The 20902-nt window shown below is 42.3% G+C and overlaps 3 protein-coding genes across 3 annotated transcripts in view; 1 reads left to right on the top strand and 2 right to left on the bottom strand.

Annotated features, from left to right (window-relative positions):
- Window positions 1-44: 44 nt before the first annotated feature.
- Window positions 45-5360, bottom strand: NDUFB8 (NADH dehydrogenase (ubiquinone) 1 beta subcomplex, 8, 19kDa). Its single transcript, XM_006880025.1, has 5 exons — window positions 5212-5360; window positions 4866-4992; window positions 2972-3071; window positions 2428-2583; window positions 45-244 (listed from the first exon to the last, which is right to left on the bottom strand). The coding sequence occupies exons 1-5, from the start codon at window positions 5324-5326 to the stop codon at window positions 152-154; spliced, it is 591 nt and encodes a 196-aa protein (XP_006880087.1). The 5' UTR covers window positions 5327-5360; the 3' UTR covers window positions 45-151.
- A 5709-nt stretch (window positions 5361-11069) lies between these two features.
- Window positions 11070-11766, bottom strand: LOC102846162 (60S ribosomal protein L30-like). The gene is made up of 2 exons (XM_006880193.1): window positions 11430-11766; window positions 11070-11152 (listed from the first exon to the last, which is right to left on the bottom strand). Exons 1-2 carry the CDS (start codon window positions 11764-11766, stop codon window positions 11070-11072), a joined length of 420 nt encoding a protein of 139 aa, XP_006880255.1.
- A 1346-nt stretch (window positions 11767-13112) lies between these two features.
- Window positions 13113-20902, top strand: part of HIF1AN (hypoxia inducible factor 1, alpha subunit inhibitor) — a 26401-nt gene continuing 18611 nt past the window's right edge. The window contains 1 exon segment of the mRNA XM_006880192.1: window positions 13113-13130. Coding sequence (XP_006880254.1) covers window positions 13113-13130 — 18 coding nt within the window.

The raw sequence follows: 20902 nt of genomic DNA, 5'->3' as shown, positions 1-20902 counted from the left end.
AAAAGGGATGAGGTTCCTCACAGCAGTAGGTGTTTTGGGGTAAATGAAGCACAGACACCACAGCACTAACTTTTATTAGAGATTTCATTAAGGTTAATCTCTAAGAATCAGAGAGTCCTAGGTAGGGGGCATAAGAGCCCAGGAAGCCTGCTCAGATCTCATAGTGAACCACCGGCTCAGGCTCTTTGTTGGGATCGCCGCCTCGTTCCAGGTACAGATTGTTATAAGGATACTGCTTTGGCCCCTAAGGGAAAAAACACAGGTCAGCAAGAACAGACATGGAAGTCAGTGCATGACTTCACCCCACTCTAAGTTAATCACACATGGTAAACAGGTACGTGCCGTGCCTATGGTCAGACCCAGCTGGGCTAGAATGGCTGGAGCAGCATTCCTTTCCCCACTCAGCCCAAGGCAGAGAAAAAGCCTAAATAGTAAAGAGAAGTGGTGCCTGCACTGTTCGTGACAGAGGGGGAGGGAGAGTCAGAGCTTTCTAAATGACGTGATGCATCCATCCATCCCACTCTCTCTCGGGGTCGAGACAGACTCAATCTCCTTTAAGTCACTCAGCCTCTAATGGTTCTACCACTAAAGTGGCCTAGCAAATGAGGCGTGCAGGAGTAGCGGTGGGGGAAAGCACAGAGGAGACACGGCTGGGACGTGCTTTAGGGGCTGCTGACTTTACCAACAAACAGCTGTCAGAGAACACAGCTCAAGGGGAGGAGAAAGGGTGATGTGCTTACAGAACTGAAAAATGGAAGAGCCACACTGTGCTTCTTGCTCTCCTGAAGTGAAGTTAGTGCTCACACCAGCCCTACGTGCCCTCTCCAGCCTACAGCCCCTGGGGCTTGGTAGGGAAGGTTCGTGTCAGTGCACACAAACACACCAGCTACCATCAGGACATTGATTATCTCTGCAGAGGTAGCACTGGGCAGCCAACTGCAGACACAGCAGCCTCCCTGCTTTCAGTTCCCTTCTCTCCAATTCATTCCAGTGACTACTCCCAGATTAATCTTCCTAAAGACCCACCCTTCATTATGTCATTGTGCTGTTCAAAAACCCACAATAACTCCCTGCTGCCTAAAGGCAAATCAAAGCATTGCTGTATCCCCAACCCCTACTACAGCCTGACCCTGGTACACAGTAGGTGTTCCATAAATATTTACTGAATTCATGAGTTACTGTGTCATCTTGTCCAAATCCCTCCACCATATAATAAAAGCTGCCCAATCTAACTGATCTCACCTCAAAATACTTTTTAACAGTGTTTTCTAGCCCTGAGAGTTTGTTTAAAACATCAATTCCAAAACAACCCATGAAGCTACAGAATTAGGATTTTTCAATTCAACTCAACTGATTGCTATTTAGAATTGCAACTGACTCACAACTGATTCTCCAGTGGGTTTTCAAGGCTGTGAACCACACAGGATACTTCCCATTTCTCTCCTGAGGAAATGCTGGTGGATTCAAACCTTAGCAGTGCAATTCCCTACAGACCACACTGCTACAGCTCCTGAGGATCTCTAGGGAATGTGAATTTTTCACAACTCTCCAGGCAGCCAATGCAGCAGGTTATCTAGGAACTGGCCCTGGTGGCCGAGTGGGCCTGCTCAACTAAAGGTAATGCCTCTCTGGCAGTTCGAATCCACAGGTGACTGATGGGAAGTGTTCTCCAGTGCAATTTACAGCCTCTGAAAACCTGCTGAATGAGGGTCAGCTATGAGGGGGGTTTGAGGTTTGGTTGGCTGGTTGATTGCCTTTTGGTTTATTTTGCTTTTTTCATTTTTAATATATTTATTTTTTTCTCCTTCATTCTGTTCTTACTCAAAATACTCTTCCTTCATTCTCTTTTCTTACTGTTCTCTCCAGCTTCTCCCTCAACCAAGTCATATAGATGGCATCTAATGTAATCCTTCTCCTTAATACAACACCTCATGCTTCTTAGCACAGTCACATACTCCAACATACAAACTGTGACAAATTCTCATATACCTGCTCATGTCATCTAAATTTTGTTCACTAAAAGTAAACTTCCTTAAAAAGCATGTTCTAAGTTTTTTACAATCTCAAAAATATAATAATCTACGCTTATTTATTTCCACTTCTTAAAGGAAGCAAGTGTTCTTCACAACTGCAGCAAAGGATAGAGGTTCAGTTCTAGATTCTTTAATTCTATGGAAACAAATCAATCGCTGACATATAAGTGATGAGGACAGGGCCTGAATGGCTTCCACATTCTCGTCCCTCACCCAGTCCTAAATGGCTTTTTACCCAGACTTATCTAGGATGTAGGGGAGCAGTGTGCTGTGCCAGGCCAATGGGCAGGGCCCCTTATATCTTGCCATTGGCTGGAATCCTCCTCCAGAAACTTCAATCCCTCAGGAAAAGGCTGAGCTAACATGCCTAACGGGGCACTTTCCAGATACTCACCACTGGCTGGTAGGTGGGGTACATCTCCCCAACCCAGAACATGAACACCATGAACGCTATGAAGCCGAGGAGTTGCTTACACATGACATCCCAAGAAACAGGTGTGGGTGAAGTGTCCACACGGTTCCGTATGTACATGTCTAGATTCCAGTGGAGCTAAAGCAAAGTGGAAGATGACTGTCACACACTACTCTTCCTGTAAAAGACAGGCAGCCCAGAACAGCCAGAGCCCGTTGTTAAGTCCAAGGCAATATTCTGAGAGCTGCCTTTGAGATACTGCAGCTCACAGAAACTGGGAGCTTGCCCGAGCTCTGCTCAATAGAGAAACAGCTCAGTCATGGTAATTCACAACCCATAACTTCAGTTAATCCCAGAAGCTCCATTTTACATGCTACACATGGAACCTCAGGTGTCAAATCACTGGACTTTGATTCCTTGGGCAGAAAAGCTTAGTGCTATTTGGACAGAAGGTGCCATGTGAGCTAAAATAAGACTACTCAAGACATTATAAGAAAGAAAAGTTACAGGGAATACATTCTCTCACCGGTTCACCCCAGTTCAACCTCAGGTCCGGGTGGTCCCAGTCATACCATGGATCCCTCTCATGTTGTGAGCGGTCAGGGAGTTTCGGGTAGTCTCCATACCTGAGAGACAACAAGAACTACTGGAAGGGGCTTTAAGTAGCCTCAGAGAGCTCTAGGCCCCTACCTCTGAGTTGAGAAATTAAGTTACAAAGATAAGAGCCTCACCCAAGGACCTGGCTTTCTCAAATGTAGATCTCAAGTTCTCTAACCACAGAAATACAAGCTATAAATAAAAGTTCAAGTCAAACTCTGAGACACTGTCACATATGTAAGCTTTTATTACCTTCTTTCTACAAAAGAAACAAACACAAAGCTATACTACTAGAGCTGAAAGCAAATTTAGCAGTTAAGTTTAAGTTAAGAAGAAAAAGCCTGAAGTTTAGGGACTGAACCCAAAATCACTCACTACTTTGAATTTTTTTTTAAAAGATTACTATTCTAGATTAGAAAGGTATTCTTTCTGTTAGTCTGGGCAAAGGGGGCCAAAGAGAAGAATGACAAATTCAGAACTCAAATGCTGATGGCCTTGTCTGCTGCTGCTAAGAGCAAATGGCCTTGCTTGTCTGGCTAAGCTAGCAGGTGGCTCCTAAATCAGAATACAATGTTCCTCCCTAAAGACTCTGTTTATAAAAATCCTCCCCAGTAAGTTCACAGTGTGACTTCCCATTCTGCCTCTCCAGGATGAGGAACTCACCCGGGAGCTCCCCTTACCCCCTTTAATAAAGCTGCATTAAGCTTTCTCCCATACTCCCTGATTTCTTCTTTAAGACCACTACCCTAACCTAACCCTTTCTATTGCAACTATGTTTCTCCACTACCAAGGAGCTGGCATTCAGCTCTCTAAAGATCTCCTTCAATTTCTTACTAAGCAGAGCTTCCCCCCAACAGATCCATGTTCACCTGAGACAGACCACTGCCAACGCTGAGCTTGTGTACAACGCAACATGAAAAAAAGAAATGGTGACAACAAGGCCTGTGTCACAGAAAATTAGAAAACAGAGTAAGAAGAATAGGAGCTGCTAGAACCAAGATTAAAAGTGATGGTACCACAAGAAATGAAGGCAATGGCAAACACTTCAGGTGATTAACCATGGGGATGTTAGGAAGAGATTGATTTGCGAAAGCAGATGAAAGGAAGCGCACGGCAGCTTATGAGCGATGCTTTCCACAATCCTAAAATGCCATAGGTGCACAGCGGCAAAAATTATTTTCTAAAAGATATTCTTTTAAAATATCTTGGTGGAGGGTCAACAGAGTGGAAGACCCTGGTTAAGATGGATTAACACAGTGATCGAGGCTATGGGGTCAGGCGTGTCAGAGAGGGTGAGGTCGGCTCAGGACAGGGGGCTAGGTTCAGAGCCGTTGATCATAGGATCGCTATGAGTCACAGTCGACTCGAGGCACATAACATCAACAAAAGAGATATAAACACAAATATACAGAGCATGCCCGGTACAAAGAAGGTCCTCCCGACAGAAGTCCAGCTCCATCCTGGTCACGTGCCCGGATGACAGCACCTGAGCCCAGCAGATGCTCCATCTAAATGAAACTCAGTGCTACGGATGGAGCCAAGGAAGGTTCCTGCTATTGGAGGGTCCTCAAGGGAGCCATTAAAACCTCGTCTTTCTCATTTGAGGAAACAGCCTGAGCCAAGGAGAAAATTGAACTCCTTTCAGCTGCAGCTGCTCACCCACCCCGCCCCCGCTTCATTTCGCTGCACCGAGAAAACCATTCACACCGTGGACTCTCCGGCTGGGGTCACGAGAAGGTTCGGGGAAAGGGTCAGAGTCACTGCAACTAACCAGGCGTCCTCCTCCCATCACTACCGGGCCAAGCAGACCCCTTGGACCTCACCCCATGCCCTCATCCGGGTACGGCTCGTAGTCTTCAACTCGCATATTATACTTCTTGGCGGCGGCGGCCCGCTCTTCTGGGGTCTTGGGATAGGGCCCCGGGAGCATATCCTTGGTGATGTGGGAGGCTAGAGCGCGGAAGAAAGCAAGTCAGAAGCAACTCCGCCGCCCTGTCACCATGACGGCTTCAGGGTGCAGTGAATGCGAAGGCTAGAATCCAAGATTTACTGAGACCCTCCACCGCTGACCGGACAGAGCCATAAAAATATCCCACGACAGCCCCCTCCCAGCAGAGCAAACCTCAGGCATCCCCTTCCCACACTGAGGTCTCGAAAGTTCTCGCCAACCTGTCCGTGCACCCAGCGGCACCATGTTCCGGGCTGCCCTCTGCAGCCATCGTACTCCCAGGACCCCCGCCCTGGCCGCCGCCATCTTCACCTTCGTCCCTGACTTACTGCACATGCGCAGAAGCGTCGTTACGGTGGCTGAGCCGGGCCAAACGCGACGCGGAAACCGGGTAGCGAAGAAAAAAAGTCCTCAAGAGGCTCAACAGGGGCCGCGCTTTAAAGAAGTAGGGAAGTCAGTGGGACGTGAGGGACTTGGATAGAGGCTGGAGGGATACTGGAAAGACAGAAAAAAGTTAGGTAGGTTACTGCTTTAATATTTAAGATTATTTTGTCTCTTTTCTTCCTCAACTGGCTTCAGACCCATTGAAGAATAATGGGGACTCAAAACCTGAACCGCCCCAGCGTATAACTTCCCTGTTGTTGTTACACAGTTAACTTGCAACCAGCTCTGTACAACAGCTCTGAACCCTGCTCTCTCTTGAGCCTATTTCATTGTCTCTCGCACAGCTGCCTACATTACCCTAATCATTGAGTCAATCCATCTCACGAGGTTCTTCCTTCCTTGCACTGTCCCTCCACTCTCCAAAGCATGAGGTCCCTCTCCAAGGACTGGTCCTTCCTTGCAACATGCCCAAAGTATGTCAGATGGAGTTTCAAAATCCTTGCCTCCAAGGAGCAGCCTGGGGTAGTATATAAAATGAACCTTCCCCTGTAACTACTTCACTGTATTCCTCCTTCCATCTGCAAATTCTCCTTTCAATCTTGTTCTGATGCATACTGCAATACAAAAATCAGTTTCAGGTTCAGTCCATATTTGCAACTGAATGTCCCCTCAATCACCTCAAATTAACCTATCATGAGAGACAGCTCTCTTTAGATTGACTAAAGACTCAGAATAGCTAAACCTTGCATAGATCTCTAACTGATCACAACAGATAAACTCTAGCTTAATAGAAGTATGAATGGGAACATCATGTTTGCATATGGCTATGTTTTCACTTTGTTTATACAAATGGCATATGCATAATTTACATAGTATAGATAGGCACAAGATCACGGCAATTTTCAGAGTGATCATTGTGTTTGAGGACGGAATCTACTATTACAGATATCCTCAAATATCTATCAAAGCAGTAAAATGTGATATATTCTATTTAGTATGTGGTATTGGAGAAAAATGCTGAATATCCCATAGATTGCCAAAAGAACAAACACGTATGTTGGAGAAAGTGCAACCAGAGTGCACCTTAGAGGCAAGGATGAAGAAATGTTGTCTCACATACTTCGAGTATGTTGTTAGCAGGGACCAGTCCTTGGAAAAAAGATGTAGTGAGAAAAGTGGAGGGCCACAGAAAAAGATGAAGACCCTCATGAGGATGGATTGACCCAGCAGCTAAGTCAATGGGCTTAAATAATTGAGCATATCGGAGATTGTGAGGATGGTGCATGATAGTGGTCAGATATGTCGTTCATAGGGTCGCTCTGAGTCACCATTGAGTTAGTGTTGGAAGGATTACTTCACAGCACATTGCCCTCTTAGAAATGAGCAGCACTAAACGATGTTCTCTGTCATTGCTGTAGAACGGAAACCAGTTCATACATAGCCTTCTGTTGTTGGATTTCAGTGACTGAAAATCGCAAAGAAGATTGCTGATCTTTCTTCTGAGAAGCCACCAGTGAGTCCACACCTCCCAAGAGGCATGGCCTTTTGGTTAACAGTGCAACTTTGTACAGATTGGCCACTAGAAATCTCCATAGATGTCCAGGATAATTGGATGACATCTACTTTCAACCAATTTAAAGTTATCATCAAATTTGAATCAAGAAACAGCTGATCTAACTTATTCATATTTCATAAGATATAATTCACTATGATGGGTAAGACTATGTGTCAACTTGGCTGCATATGATTCTGTGGTTTGACAGTGGTGATGTGGTCCTTCCTTTGCTGAGGTGTGATGTAATGTAATAATTGCCTTGATAGGATTTGCTATGAGTGTTTGTTTCATAGTGCATGTGGCCCGTATCCAGTATATAGGGAAGGCAGGTGAAGCTACCTAGCTTTTTCCTCTCTCAGTCCTGTATCTGGCTTACCACTATGGTTCTTTGGGCCAACAGCCTGACTTACCTTCCCACCTTGGATTACATCAGCCTCTACAGCTACATGCCACAGACCAGGGACTTGCCAGCATTTATGAGTGCAATGATCATTTTCTTTATATAAGTCTCACCTCTGGGCCAATTGACAGCATCATAATAGACAGTGAAGAGAGATTGAGATTTTTAACAGCTTCAGCTTGCTTGATTCCACAATCAATATCTTGGTATCAGCAGCCAGGAAATAATAATATGAATTGCATTGGGAAAATCTGCTCTCGAGGACCTCTCCACAGTACTGAAAAGCAATAATGTCATTCTAGAGACTGAGGTGCTCCTGATCCAGGCCATGGTCTTCTAAATTACTTGCTATGCATCAGAGAGCTGGCCAATGACTAAGGATGATAGACGAAGAATTGATGCCCTTGAGTTGTGGTGCTGGAGAAGAGTATTGAATATACCATGGACTGCTAGGAGAACCAACAGGTTCGTTCTGGAGAGGGTGAAACCAGACTGCTCATTACAGGCAAGGATTCTGAAGTTCCATATGATATACTTTGGGCATATTGCAAGGAGGGACCAGTCCCTGGAGAGGGACATCATGCTTGGAAGGGTAGAGTGACAGCACAAGAGGAAGACCCTGGAGGAGATGGATTGACTCAGTGCCTCAGGTAATGGGAGAAGTGTGTCAGAGACAATGAGGTTGACTTAAGATAGAGCAGGGTTCAGAGCTGTTGTACATAGGGTTGCTATGAGTCCCAAGCGACTCAATGACACATAACAACAAGAAACCAGTCTCTCTCTCTCCCCCCACATCTCCTACTACCCTCCCTCTTTCTCCCTCCGTTTCTATCTATGTAGATAGCTGAATGAGTAGATACAGGGTTTGCTTCTCTAGAGAGCCCAGCTTAAGACATTTGGTACCAGAAGTGGCTCAGGAGAAACAAATTAGTAAAGAATTCTAAACTGATTTTGAAGTGTTACTAGTCTTAGAGACTCTGATGGCTCTAATCACAGTCCATGGGATGGGTTGATAATATTAATACCCAACATACACCAGCAATGGTCCTGTATTAGTGTGAAGTGAGGCTGTGGATGATCATGTATTTGACATTTATCTACGATTTTGTCAGATTGAGAAGTGTAGGGAAGCTGCTTGGCTTGTCCTGTTTATGCTCAAGTAATGCAGTGAAAGAAAGAGACACACTTAGAGATTCTGAATCACACACATCTCAAGCATATAGCAAAATGCCTCACAATTTCCAATCATATCTTGAAAGCAAGCCCATGTCTCATAGTAACACAGTGTTTAAAGAGCAGATAAAACATGAAAGAGGCCAAGTCTGACTCCTACTCACTTCATATAGGGGAACTGGGCCCATCAATAATATCCATAGTACCAAACAAATAGCCACATGGTCAGATCTGCAACCCCTCATGCTCTTGCTCCTATTTCTATGAATCATTGAGTCCAATGTTTGTTGCAAATTGACTCACAGACTTTACTCACAGTTGTAGGATTTATTAGGGAAATAGGTTGGGGGAAGACAAAGTATATCACAGAGTAAAAGTCCAGGTTTAGTGAATAGAAGCCTTAAAACGGATTAACAGCAGGATATAATTCCTCAATTAGTTCAGACAACAGTTAGTCTCAGTCAACAAGTGAAAGTCTAGATTTAGTTCAGCAACACAAATAAACTCTGGTTTTCCCAGTTGTCCAACAAGGTTTGTTTCATAGTAGTCACAAATCAGGTCTTCACTTAGTTATCCAGAAGCAAAATCCTTATCTTTGGTTCCATCTCCAGGGTTCCATCAGGCTACAACTTGCCACAGTCTCTTTACACTCTCTCCACAACCCTTCCACAGTGTGGAAAGTACTCGCTTATATTGGTCCCACAGCTGTTGATAATTTGCAAGACTATGTGTTGAAATGGGTGGTGACCATGCCCCCAGCAGAGGCTAATTCAATGACCAGAAAAATTATTTTTCAAAATTCTAACATCATACATGGCTAATATTCCTGGAAATTGAACTAAAAATCTTATTCTAAGAGGGACAGAGTTACAATGTCAATAAAAACCTCAACCTCAAATGGGGTCTAAAGCTAAAGTGAAGACTTTGATCGAAAAGAAATGGGATTCTGAAATATGAGATGGAGACATATGGGCAGATAATTCAGAAGCTGGGGTCATTGAGCCTCTAAATCCCATTGAACCAGCTCTCCTACCTCCATCTGAGGAAGTTAACCCAGCTGTACTTTATGAGTCTTTGAGATTTTTTTTCCCACTTGTCGCAGAGCCTGGGCTGTTGTCTGAGGCATTATATGAAACAAGATAATTTAGAAAGCAATGCTGACTGTTTCAGGAACTGTTCCCACCATCTATTTTTGCTTCTAGATATATTGTTGTTGTTAGGTGCTGTCTTACCGGTTAAGACTCATAGTGACCCTATGGACAAGTGATTTAAGTCTTGTCTTATCCTGTGCCACCTTTGAAATCTCCACCATGCTCAAGTCTATCATTACAGTCACTAACTATGTCAGTCCATCTTGTTAAAGATCATCCTCTCTAAGGAGCTCTGGTGGCCTAGTGGCAAGAAGCTGCACTGCAATCCCAGAGGTAGGCAGTTTGAATCCACCAGATGCTCTGCTAGAGAAGGAGGGGCAATCTCCTCCTGTACCTGTTAGATCCAATTTGACAGTACACACACTAAAAATAATAAAATAAATTTTTTTAGGGGAGCTCTGGTGGCCTAGTGGCAAGAAGCTGTACTGCAATCCCAAAGGAACACGGTTTGAATCCACCAGATGCTCTGCCGGAGAAGGAGGGACAATTTCCTCCTGTGCCAGTCAGATCTGATTTGACAGTACATGCACAAAAAATAATAAAATTTGAAAAAAAATAATAAAATAAAATAATTTTTTTTAAAAAAATATCATCCTCTCTTTCACTGACCCTCTACTTTTCCTAGCATGATGTCTTTTTCAGAGGAATGGTCCCTCCTGAAAACATGCTCAAAGTATGTGAGGCAAAGTTTAACCATCTTTGCTTCTAAGAAGCATTTGGATTCCACTTCCTCCAAAACAAATTTGTTAGTTCTTTTGGCAGTCCATGGTATATTCAGTACTCTTCACCAACATGACAATTCAAAGGTATCTCTTCTTAAGCCTTCTTTACTTATTATCCAACTTTCACTTGCATATAAACAATTAAAAAATACTATAGCTTGAGTCAGGCACATCTTAAACTGTAGCTAATCTACTTGCTCTTTAGCACTTTAAGGAAATCCCTGACTGTCTATTTCCCCAATGCAACATGTCCCCCACCCACCCCCCACCAACATGTCCTTTGATTGCTTGACTGGTTACATACCAGCATGCCCCAAAGGGTAAAGTACAAATTGTGACTCAGGAAGAGGTAAGCTACAATCCAAAAGAACGGCTTGATTTTTCTAATATGTACAAACAGAAACCTGGAAAATGTGTGTGGGAATGGCTATTAAAGGTGTGGGTTAATGGTGCAAGGAACATAAAATTAGATCAGTCTGAATGTATTGATTGGGGCCTACTAAGCATAGATTCGTCATTCTTCACTCAGTGTCTCAGTGCAAAGGGTTAGGAAATAACCTTAGTTATCTAATGCTGCTATCACAGAGGTGCTACAAGTAGATAACTTTAACAAGCAGAAATTTATTCTCTTACCTTTAGGAAGTAGAAGTCTAAATTCAAGGTACCAGTGCTAGGAGATGCCCCTCTCTGTGTGTCAGTTGTGGAGGAAAGTCCTTGTCTCCTTCAGCATCTGTAGACTCAGCATTCCCTGGAGGCCTCCAGGTGTTTTGAGCTTCCCTGGTATCAAGTCACACAGGGACCCAGGTCAAAAAAGACACATTCAAGTCCCGACGATTACTTCTTGGTGGCACTAAAGATCTCTTCTCTCGGCTCCACTGCCACCCCTTGTATCTCTAGTAAAATAAAGGGTATTGCAGATCTCACTCTGGGGCAACTCCTTTTTCATATCCAATTAGAGCTACACTGGGGTTAAAAAATGTTGAATTCTGCCTTTAAAAAAAAAGCAAACAAAAAACCACCAAACCTCTGTCCAATTTTATTGAAGAAAACGTACATGATTCATTTTTCACCAGAGTCTGTTCTGGCATGCTTATAATAAAGTCAGAATCGCCTGGATCAATGATAGCCAGTGGGCATACTCTGTAGTATTTTCCATATGCTGAGCCCAGTTCGGTATTACTGCCTCTGTAGTGATGGACACCAGTTTTGGCCAACATGACGTAGTACTCACTTTCAGATTTCCTCATGGCTGGGCAGTTGTTGGCTTCTCCTTGCCTGATCATCTTAAGAGTCTGTTTGTACCCCAGCATGTATTTTCCAATTTCCATAACAAGTTGGAGCCTAGAGTTTATCAGCTCTAGAGACTTTTTTGTCTTTTTCACATCTACCATCTTCTCCTCTTACATGCTGGCCGGCCCTCCACCAATAGCTGCCAACAAAAAAAACAAATCAACAATAAACATCTAAAATCCACCTTTAAACCTTGTACAGTTATTTGGTTTATCAAATCATGGGGGGATAATTACATAGCTTCAGCATTTTATCATTATATATGTTTATTTAGGGGGACAGACTGCCATCTAGAAGAATACCTAATAGCTTACTCACTTGGTTTACTAAAGCTTGGATTGTGTGGTGACCTACACGAAATCAAGTTGAGGTACCGGATTTGCCTAGATATTGTGAAAGAAGGTATTCACAGGCTTAGGGAAAGTGGCACATTAGAGCTGATTTATCAAGTTAGGCCCAGAGACTGACACATGAAATGCCTAGCGGATACCTTTACCACAATTTGTGAAAGAAACTCCAGAATTCTTGAAGTCTGTGATTCCCTTTTTATGTAAGCTTCACTTACCAGTAGGAACTGCCTTGACTGAATCGAACCACTTAACTTTAATGGGGCTCGTTGAATCCTGTGTTGGTAGGGGCCTAGTTATTAGGTCCATCGAGTCGATTACAACTCATAGCAACTCTATAAACAACAGAACTAAACCCTGTCCTATCCTCTTCCATCCTCACAATCTCTGACCCACTCAAACCCACTGCCGTAGTCACTGTGTCAATCCATCTGACTGAGAGTCTTTCTTTCTTTTACTGACCCTCCGCCTTTCCAAGCATGATGGCCCTCACCAAGGAATAGTCTTTCCTAGTAACATACCCAAAGTACATGAGACGAAGCTTTGTTTTCCTTGCCTCCAAGGAGCACGCTGGCTGCACTCTATCCAAGACATATCTGTTTTTCTTTTGATAGTCAATAGGATATTCAGTACTATTCTCCAAAACTACAGTTCAGAGGCACCAATTCTTCTGTCATCCTTATTAATTGTCTAGCTCTCAGATGCATAGCAGGTGCTTTAAAAAACCATGGCCTGAATCAGTTGCACCTTAGTCCTCAAACTTACATCAATGCAATTCTCTTGTTACCATCAGTCAGGAAATCAGGAGAAGTATTTTACTGAGAAAGTCTGCAGTCAGTGATACAGTGAGCACTGTTGCTGGAGGGCTGTGACACTCATAGGGCAGAAGGAGTCCTTCTAGTCACCTTCTTTATAGACTCCTCTAGCTGTCCTGGAGCGAAACACAGGGCACCACCATGGAGGAAATGCACCCAATGGGGGTCCGACCATGTTGACAGTCTAGTATATTTTTTTCATTCCTTGTCCCCCTCTCCCGTTTCTTCCTTTTGCACCCCACAATTCCTTCTGGTGGTGGGGGGGGGTCTGACAGGTCAGGCGACATGCCAGTAGAGCTGAATGTGAGGTCAGCAGGAGAGACTGCCTGCTAACTGGCGACTGGACACTTACCCATTTACCTTATTTGTCTTCATATTTACCTCTTCTGGTTTTTTTTTAATGCATTAAGCATTCCTTACACAAGGGGGGGACCCCTTACAATTCAATGGGTTGCTTTCAGCCACTTATTCAATAAAATGTATTCAATAAAAATTAATTTCATAACATGAGAAATTGCTATGAATCAAAGCATAAATACACAAACACAATATGTAGTCCAAACAGATGTACAGCATTCAGATATGAAGCAAAAGGAAGTGTTCATTCACACACACAGTAGCTTGAGATTTGTTGGATCTGATTGTTTCCATATGGAGGTTTCTAACCATGGGGAAAGGGAATGATTTTGGTTTTCAAAACTACAGTGTTAGTGTTAGAATACTGCAACATCTAGGCATCAGTGCATGACCATGAGAAGGAAAGACTTCATCAAGTGTCTATTTTTAAAAAAGTTTTGGCGAGCTCTGGTGGCGTAGTGGCAAGAAGCTGCACTGCAATCCCGGAGGTGTGCGGTTCAAATCCACCAGTTGCTCTGCTGAAGAAAGAGGAACAATCTCCTCCTGTACCAGTCAGATCTGATTTGACGGTACACACACAAATAATAATTTAAAAAAAAGTTTCTGTGCATCAAGGCAGTTGTAAAAGATTTATTTCCCAGAATCAAACCCACCTTAAGACCAGGTTCTAACAATCTAAAAATATTGACTAGTACAGAAAGTGTTTCAAATGTGACTATTCTGATTCATAAAGATTTTTTTAAAAATATTTACATCAAAAGAGTATAAAAATTTGTGGATATAATGAAGATTAGCTTCCATTCACCACTTCCCAAATTCTTGATTTACATTATATTTGGCTCCTTCACAGTTTGCCTTCTTCCTTTGTAAATTTTTATTTATTTGACCTTCAGACAGATGAATTTTTAAGTCGTAAAGAGTATTTAACATATGCAGAAATGAAAAAGCAGTATTTTAAAATTCATTTAGGTCAATGCACTTCCTACTCTTTGGAATCAGTTTGGCTCACTGAATCTGGTGTTTTGTTGACTGGGAATAGGTGATGTGAAATGCCTTCTTGTTGTTGTTGTTAAGTGCCATCGAGTCACAGGCGACTCATAGTGACCCTATGAAGGAAAGTCCTCAACGCTTGTGTGTCTTTCATCCTGTCTCCAGGTTTCCAGAGGCAAGCTATTACTGAAGTGGATGCCCCTTCTGCTTCCAAGCTTGTTTTAATCGGGGAGCTCTGCCCCACACTGTCCGTTTTGGGGAACCAACCATTAATGCATTTGACACACCAGTGGTCACAGTGTTCAGCCTTACAGCAACCACAAGTTACCACAAGTGGACACACCAGGGCTCTACGACCTAGAGGAATGTTTGAACAAAAACAATGAAAGACAGGCCTGAGGGCCACAGATTAAAAGGCACCCACCTTTGGCTTGGTAGCATCGCTTTCTGTCCACTGGGCAAACTGATCTCTCTCCATGTTGATGTTATTGTTGTTAAGTGCCATCGAATCACAGGTGACTCATAGCGACCCTATGAAGGAGAGTCCTCAATGCTTGTGTGTCTTTCATCTTCTCTCCAGGTTCATAGGTTGAAATGCCTACCATGACTTTATAAATGTATAAGCAAAATTTACTCATTATGTTTTGATTTAGGGTACATTCCAATCCATCATTCCCTGACACAGTTCAACTACATAAAAAGTCAAATGCAATGTCTAACCCCAAGTGTCAAAGAAGAGTTCAGTTCCAAGAAAACTGATAGCATAACAATGGAAAACTTTCTCTAGAGCTTAACAGCATTAAATTAGTAATGCTAAGACAACACATGGAGGATTTATAGAAAGATCTGAAGGTTCTTTCTTTTTTTTTTTTTTTGAAGGTTCTTTCTAATGTACATATAAATAGAACCATGGAAGCTTTTTATATTACCTAATCATTTTATGGCCTTATATAGATTTAATGAACAAAATTAAATGTGAATCACGATTCCACACCCAATCTTTTATTTCTAGATAAGACTATTCTTTATTTTTTTAAGTAGTTGTAAGTGTCCAGATTTCCTAGGCCTCGTTTAAGGAAATCATCTCTTGACTTGTGGACGTTGTTGCTCTTCATCTGGTACAGAAATTCCACCACATATGATCCTGGCATTCATCATCTTGTCGAGTTCTTCACGTGTTCTTCAAATGAGCCAATCAGAGACTCTCAACATGTTCTGGGTCAATAAAATAAGGTGTGGAATCAGTAGATTCAGTGGAGATCTGGTTTTTCTCGTCACACTGGATTTCTAGGCGCCATTCAATTGAGTTGAGAAGATGGGGAAGTGGAGGCGTTTCTTGACCTGAGTCTCTTAACAGCAGAGATGTAGAAGGGAGAGCGAGACCACAAGGAGACTGGCTGTGTACTGCAGGGGACCTCCACTTCCCTGGGTCGTGGTGGTGGGTGACTGTGTGGCAACCGAGGTATACTCGAGGAATGACTCGATTGTGGCATGGCAGTTGTATTATTTGAATAAATCTGCGTAGGGAGGAGCAGCGCGAGGAGCAGCAGCCCCAGTCCAAGCCTGGTCACCATCGCTCTGCCAGTGTCCACTCTGTCCGTGCGCACCACGCATGTCTCTGGGTGTTGGGAGCGCAGAGAATCGCAGCTAGGGGCGGGGGCAGCAAGGTGGTGAATCTTTCCATTTACCTCTTAAAGGTTTCACACTCCCTTGGACTCTGGCACAGCCAGTGCCATCCTTTCACTTCAGTGAAGCAGCATGCTAACACCTCCACCACTTGATCACATGTTTATAAGCACAAGATGAGAGTTCTTGTGCTAACAGTTTGTGCTAATCTAGTTTCTCTCTTGAACTTTCCTCTTTGTAGTCTCTGTGGCCCAGACTGTCCCGTGATCTCTGCTTCATCAGCTTCACAACCCCTAGTCTTTGCAGAAGATCTAACAAACCTTGGGGTCTTTGGGGGTCATCCTTGTACTAATACACTGGTTCCCATTTTTCTAGCAACTGTACTAGAAGACCAAACATGGATGCTAAATGCCATCCCAGAATTATCCCCATGGATTGTTGGTGTTCCCTATATTGTTTTCAGCTGTGGTTCCCTTTGGGGGTCTTTTTGGTCTCCTGGGTGGCTTGCCAGTTGTTTAAATTAAATCCCAGGAGAGAAAGTCCTTCAGTGTAAGTGTTCAGGAAGAGACTGAAAAACTGACCCAGAATGCAGTTGAAAGATACTGATTATTCCAGAAGAAAGTTACTGCCATGAGAAGCAGTCTCACATCCAGAAGCAGTGATCTGGACAGGAATGAATTCTATATCTCTCTTGAAAAAAGAGAGAGAGATTATAAATAGGGACATTATGTGTGTATAGTTTCAGGCTGTGCTCACATTGTACAGATAAGTAACAAACAAAGCCCAGGAACGAAGAAGGGAGTGGAGTCACAAGATGCTAACAAAGTCAGTACGAACAGCTTAAGGAGGACAAGAAATGTATTCAGGCTAGTTAATGAAAAACAGAGATACAATCTTAGCTTAGCTGAGAGTCAGCAATTCCATGGAGTGTTTGTAATTCTCCATACACTAGTATACTTCAAGAGATATGCAACAGAGACAGTATTAAATGAGATTTTTAAAAAACAGAGTTCTTTGACATGGACCAAAGTTTAGTAGCGTAATTTGAAATTTTTAGGAGTTTTTGTATTAAAAATCTTTAAAATGAGGAATTGAGTTTCTTGCCATTAAAGTAACAAAATTTTCTTTAATGGCTGGTTCATTCTTTGTAATCAGCCCCAAATCTCGGAATTAAATGACTTTTTTAAAAAGATACATTGTTTTTGTAAAAAGAGGCTAAAGTTAACCCTAACCTTTGTTGTTGTTATGTGCCATTGAGTTGCCTGTGACTCATAGAAACCCTATGTACAAATAATAGCTCTGAACCCTGCCCTATCCTGAGCCAATCTCACTGACTCCAGCACACCTACCCACATTACCCCAGTTACTGAGTCACTCTGTCTCATCTGGGATTTTCCTCTCTTGCACTGTTCCTCCACCCTTCCAAGCATGATTCCTTCTCCAAGGACAGGTCCCTCCGGGCCATGTGCCCAAAGTATGTGAGCCAGACCTTCAGAATCCTTGCCTCCAAGGAGAAATTTGGTTCACCTTCTCCAAGACAGACTTGTTTGTACTCTTGGCAGCCCATAGTATGTTCTACACTCTTCTCCAGCACCTCACCTCAGAAGCATCAATTCTTATTCTGTCATCTGTAATCATTCTCCAGCTCTCTGATACTATAGCAAGTAATTGCAAAGACTATGGCCTAGCCGCGCCTTGATCCTTAGACTAACACCTTTACTCATTAGCACTTTGGAGTGATCCCCGACAGCTGACTTACCCAATGCAATTAGTTTTTTACTTTCCTGACTGCCGGTGCCAAGAGTATCGATTGTGGAGCTGAGCTAGCTGAAACTATTAACAACCTCAATCTCTCCTTCATCTATCATGGTACTGCCAGTTGGCCCAGTGGTGAGAATCTTTGTCTGCTTGGTGTTGATCTTCAATCCATATTGAAGACTGCAGTCCTTGACATTCTGCAGCAAAACTATAGGTCCGCCTTAGTTTTGGCAAGCAAGATTGTGTCATCTTCATCTCACAGATTGTTGATGAGTCTTCCTTCAATCCTGATGCCTCATTTTCCTCCTAAAGCCCAGCCTTCTGAATGATCTACCCACATGCAGGTTGAAAAGATATGAAGCCAGGATGTATCCCTGACACACTCTTTTCCAGATTTTGAACAATGCAGTGTTTCCTTGCTCTGTTCTGAGGACTGCTTTCTGGTCCAAGTATAATGAGCACAATCAAGTGTTCTGGAATTCCATTCTTCTCAAAGATAGTCACATTTTTGTCTCCCTGAGTGATAAAATCCTGATATTTGAAACTTCATGGAAATAGATTCCCCCTTCCCTGACTTCTAAAGAAAAAGGGCTGAAAGTATTGCCGTTGTTGTTTAGGTGCTGGAAAGTCTAGTATGACTCATAGAGACCCTGTGAACAACAGATCAGAACCCTGTCCTATCCTGTTTCAGCCTTATCATCTCTGACACACTTGAATCCTTTGCTGCAGTCATCTCGTTGCAGTGCCACTCCAGCTCGTTGGGGATCTTCTCTTTTGCTGACCTTCTTTCTTTCTTTCCAAGCATGATGACCCTTTCCAAGGAATAGCCTCTCCTAGCATCATGCCCGAAGTATGAGAGACAAAGCTTCTCCATCTTTGCCTCCAAGGAGCACGCTGGCTGCACTTTCCCCCCAAGACATACCTGTTTGTTCGTTTGACAGTCTGTGGGATATTCAGTACACTTCTCTGACACCACAAATCAAAAGTTTCAATTCTTCTTCTGTCATCCTTATTCATTGTCCAGCTCTCAGATGGAGCTTAGTCTTCAAACTGACATCCTTGCTCTTCAGTATTTTGAAGAGGTCCCTAACAGCGGACTTACCCAGTATAATATGTCTCCTGATTGCTGGTACAAAGAGTGTTGATTATTGATCCAAGCAAGATGAATAACTGACAGCTCTAGTCCTTTATCTATCATGATGTTGTCTGTTGGCCCAGTGGTGAAGACCTTTGTTTTCTTTTTTTTTTTTGACCTTTGTTTTCTTAATGCTGAGATATAATCCATACTGAAGGCTGTAGTCCTTGATCTTCTGCAGCAAATGTTTTAAATCCTCTCACTTTCAGAAAGTAAGGTTGTGTCATCTGCATAATGCAGGCTATTGATGAGTCTTCTTCCATGCATGATGCTGCATTCCTCTGTCTCCTCCTAGAAGGCTTTAGGAAGTTATACAATTAAATGAAAAACTATTTGCCAAATAAAAGAAGTGTCTGATTCTCCTTTGGGTTAAAAAGTTTTATATGTTAACACTGTCTCTTATGTTTGCATAGTATAAGCAATAAACAATATTATAGCATGGATTTTGTTCTAGTAACTAACTGGTCACAACTTTCTTTTGAACCTAGTCTGTAGGCTTATTTATGAGAATTATTCCATTTACCTAGTAGAGCTTACTTCAGGTGCTTAGATACTTAATAATCTTGGTATATTTCTTTATAACTTGACTATACAGTATTAATAAAGCTCTGGTGGCTTAGTGGTAAAGAGTTCTACTGCCAACACGAAGGTGTGTAGTTCGAATGCACCAACTGCTCTGCAGGAGAAAGATCGGCAGTCTTCTCCCATGCAATTTCCTGCCTTTGAAACTCCACTGAGGGGTCAGTTATGAGTTGGTTCCGACTCCACAGTACATAATAACAATACATAATATTGTGTCTACAGATTATTGTTAACTATTATATAAATCTTTTAGGAAATAAAGTTAATAATGATGTTTGGAGATATGTCTGACGAGTTTTTGAGCAGATTATATTCTTTTTGTATTACTATTAAATTCTTTTCCTTACAAGAGTTACTATTATAATTTAATGTTGGGGGAAATGAAAAAGCAAACAAACAAAACCCCTTAATGATGACATAAAAGTTTTTGTATCTGCAGACAAGATTTTACTTGCCTGACCTGCTGCAATATTTAACTAAAGTGTCCCAACAAAAAGACAAACTATATTGGACTTATATTTTTTTAAAAGGACTGTGGTATTTGGAATATGGACTGAATCAGTGTTTCTGAAACTCAAACTGACAGATTTCACAAGCTGGCGAATCAACGATCTCATGGAACAGGAGTTGAACACAAAAGACTAAGTAAACGGAAAGATCACTATGGGGTTTTATGTGAAAATATTGGTCATATTTTCATGCTCTGTTTTCTAGAAACTTTTTTTCTCTTCCTTTCTCCTAAAGTATCTACTAATGAATTTGTTCTTTTTTACCTGCAGGTTTAGATCACTTCCACTATCCTTAGGCAAGTCCTCTGATAGGTACCTCTCCAAATTACTGAGGAGCAATAATGTCAGTTTGAAGACTCTAGTAAGCCTGATTCAGGCCATGGTCTTACCAATCACTTGCTGTGCATCTGAGACAATGAATAAGGAAGACAGGAGAAAAACTGATGCCTTTGAGTTGTGGTGTTGGAGAAGAGCACTGAACATCTCACAGACTAAGAAAAAAAACCCACAAAATTAAACATCTAATACAGCCAGAGTATTTCTTTTATTTTTTTTAATTTTTTTAAAATTTTTATTTTATTATTTTTGTGTGCGTGTACCGTCAAATCAGATCTGACTGGTCCAGGAGGAGATTGTCCCTCCTTACCCGGCAGAGCATCTGGTGGATTCGAACCGTCAGAGTATTTCTTAGAGGCAAGTATTTCTTCTTCGTCTCCCATATTTTGGACATGTTGCTAAGAGAGGCAGGCTGTTCCTTGGAAAAGAACATCATGCTTGGAAGGCTGAGGGGTCAGCAAAAGAGAAGAACAACCTCAAACCAAAAGAATTGACGAAATGACTACAGCAATGCACTCAAGTGTGTCAGAGATGATGAGGCTAGCACAGGATAGGACAGGATTCTGTTATTCGTAGGATCACTATGAGTCATATTTTATTTGATCTCACTGTACACCAACAAGTTACCATATATGGCTTATGTATATTGTGGTGGTTACATATGTATATGTATTTAGTCAATGAAGAGAGAAAACAAAATATATGAGAAGGACTTAAGACTGAGACTAAAGGGGGATTAAAAATGCTAATTAGGAAGAATTAGGAGATGAGTAAATTTTTTT

The sequence above is a fragment of the Elephantulus edwardii genome, unplaced genomic scaffold, assembly GCF_000299155.1.
Source record: "Elephantulus edwardii isolate Elephantulus edwardi_28Jun2011 unplaced genomic scaffold, EleEdw1.0 scaffold00006, whole genome shotgun sequence".
Lineage (NCBI taxonomy): Eukaryota > Metazoa > Chordata > Mammalia > Macroscelidea > Macroscelididae > Elephantulus > Elephantulus edwardii.
The sequence above is the reverse complement of the archived record's forward strand: the minus strand, read 5'-3'. Positions and strand labels throughout refer to the sequence as shown.

What these genes read in the sequence shown, in the direction of transcription:
- NDUFB8 (XM_006880025.1), bottom strand. Translation starts at nt 5,326, where the DNA reads ATGTGCAGTAAGTCAGGGACGAAGGTGAAGATGGCGGCGGCCAGGGCG. An exon ending in GCCGCTGGGTGCACGGACAG is followed by an intron (nt 4,993 to 5,211) that starts GTTGGCGAGAAC and finishes TCCGCGCTCTAG; the next exon opens with CCTCCCACATCACCAAGGAT. An exon ending in TACCCGGATGAGGGCATGGG is followed by an intron (nt 3,072 to 4,865) that starts GTGAGGTCCAAG and finishes GTTGTCTCTCAG; the next exon opens with GTATGGAGACTACCCGAAAC.
- LOC102846162 (XM_006880193.1), bottom strand. Translation starts at nt 11,766, where the DNA reads ATGGTAGATGTGAAAAAGACAAAAAAGTCTCTAGAGCTGATAAACTCT. An exon ending in TCTGGTGAAAAATGAATCAT is followed by an intron (nt 11,153 to 11,429) that starts GTACGTTTTCTT and finishes ACTTGATACCAG; the next exon opens with GGAAGCTCAAAACACCTGGA.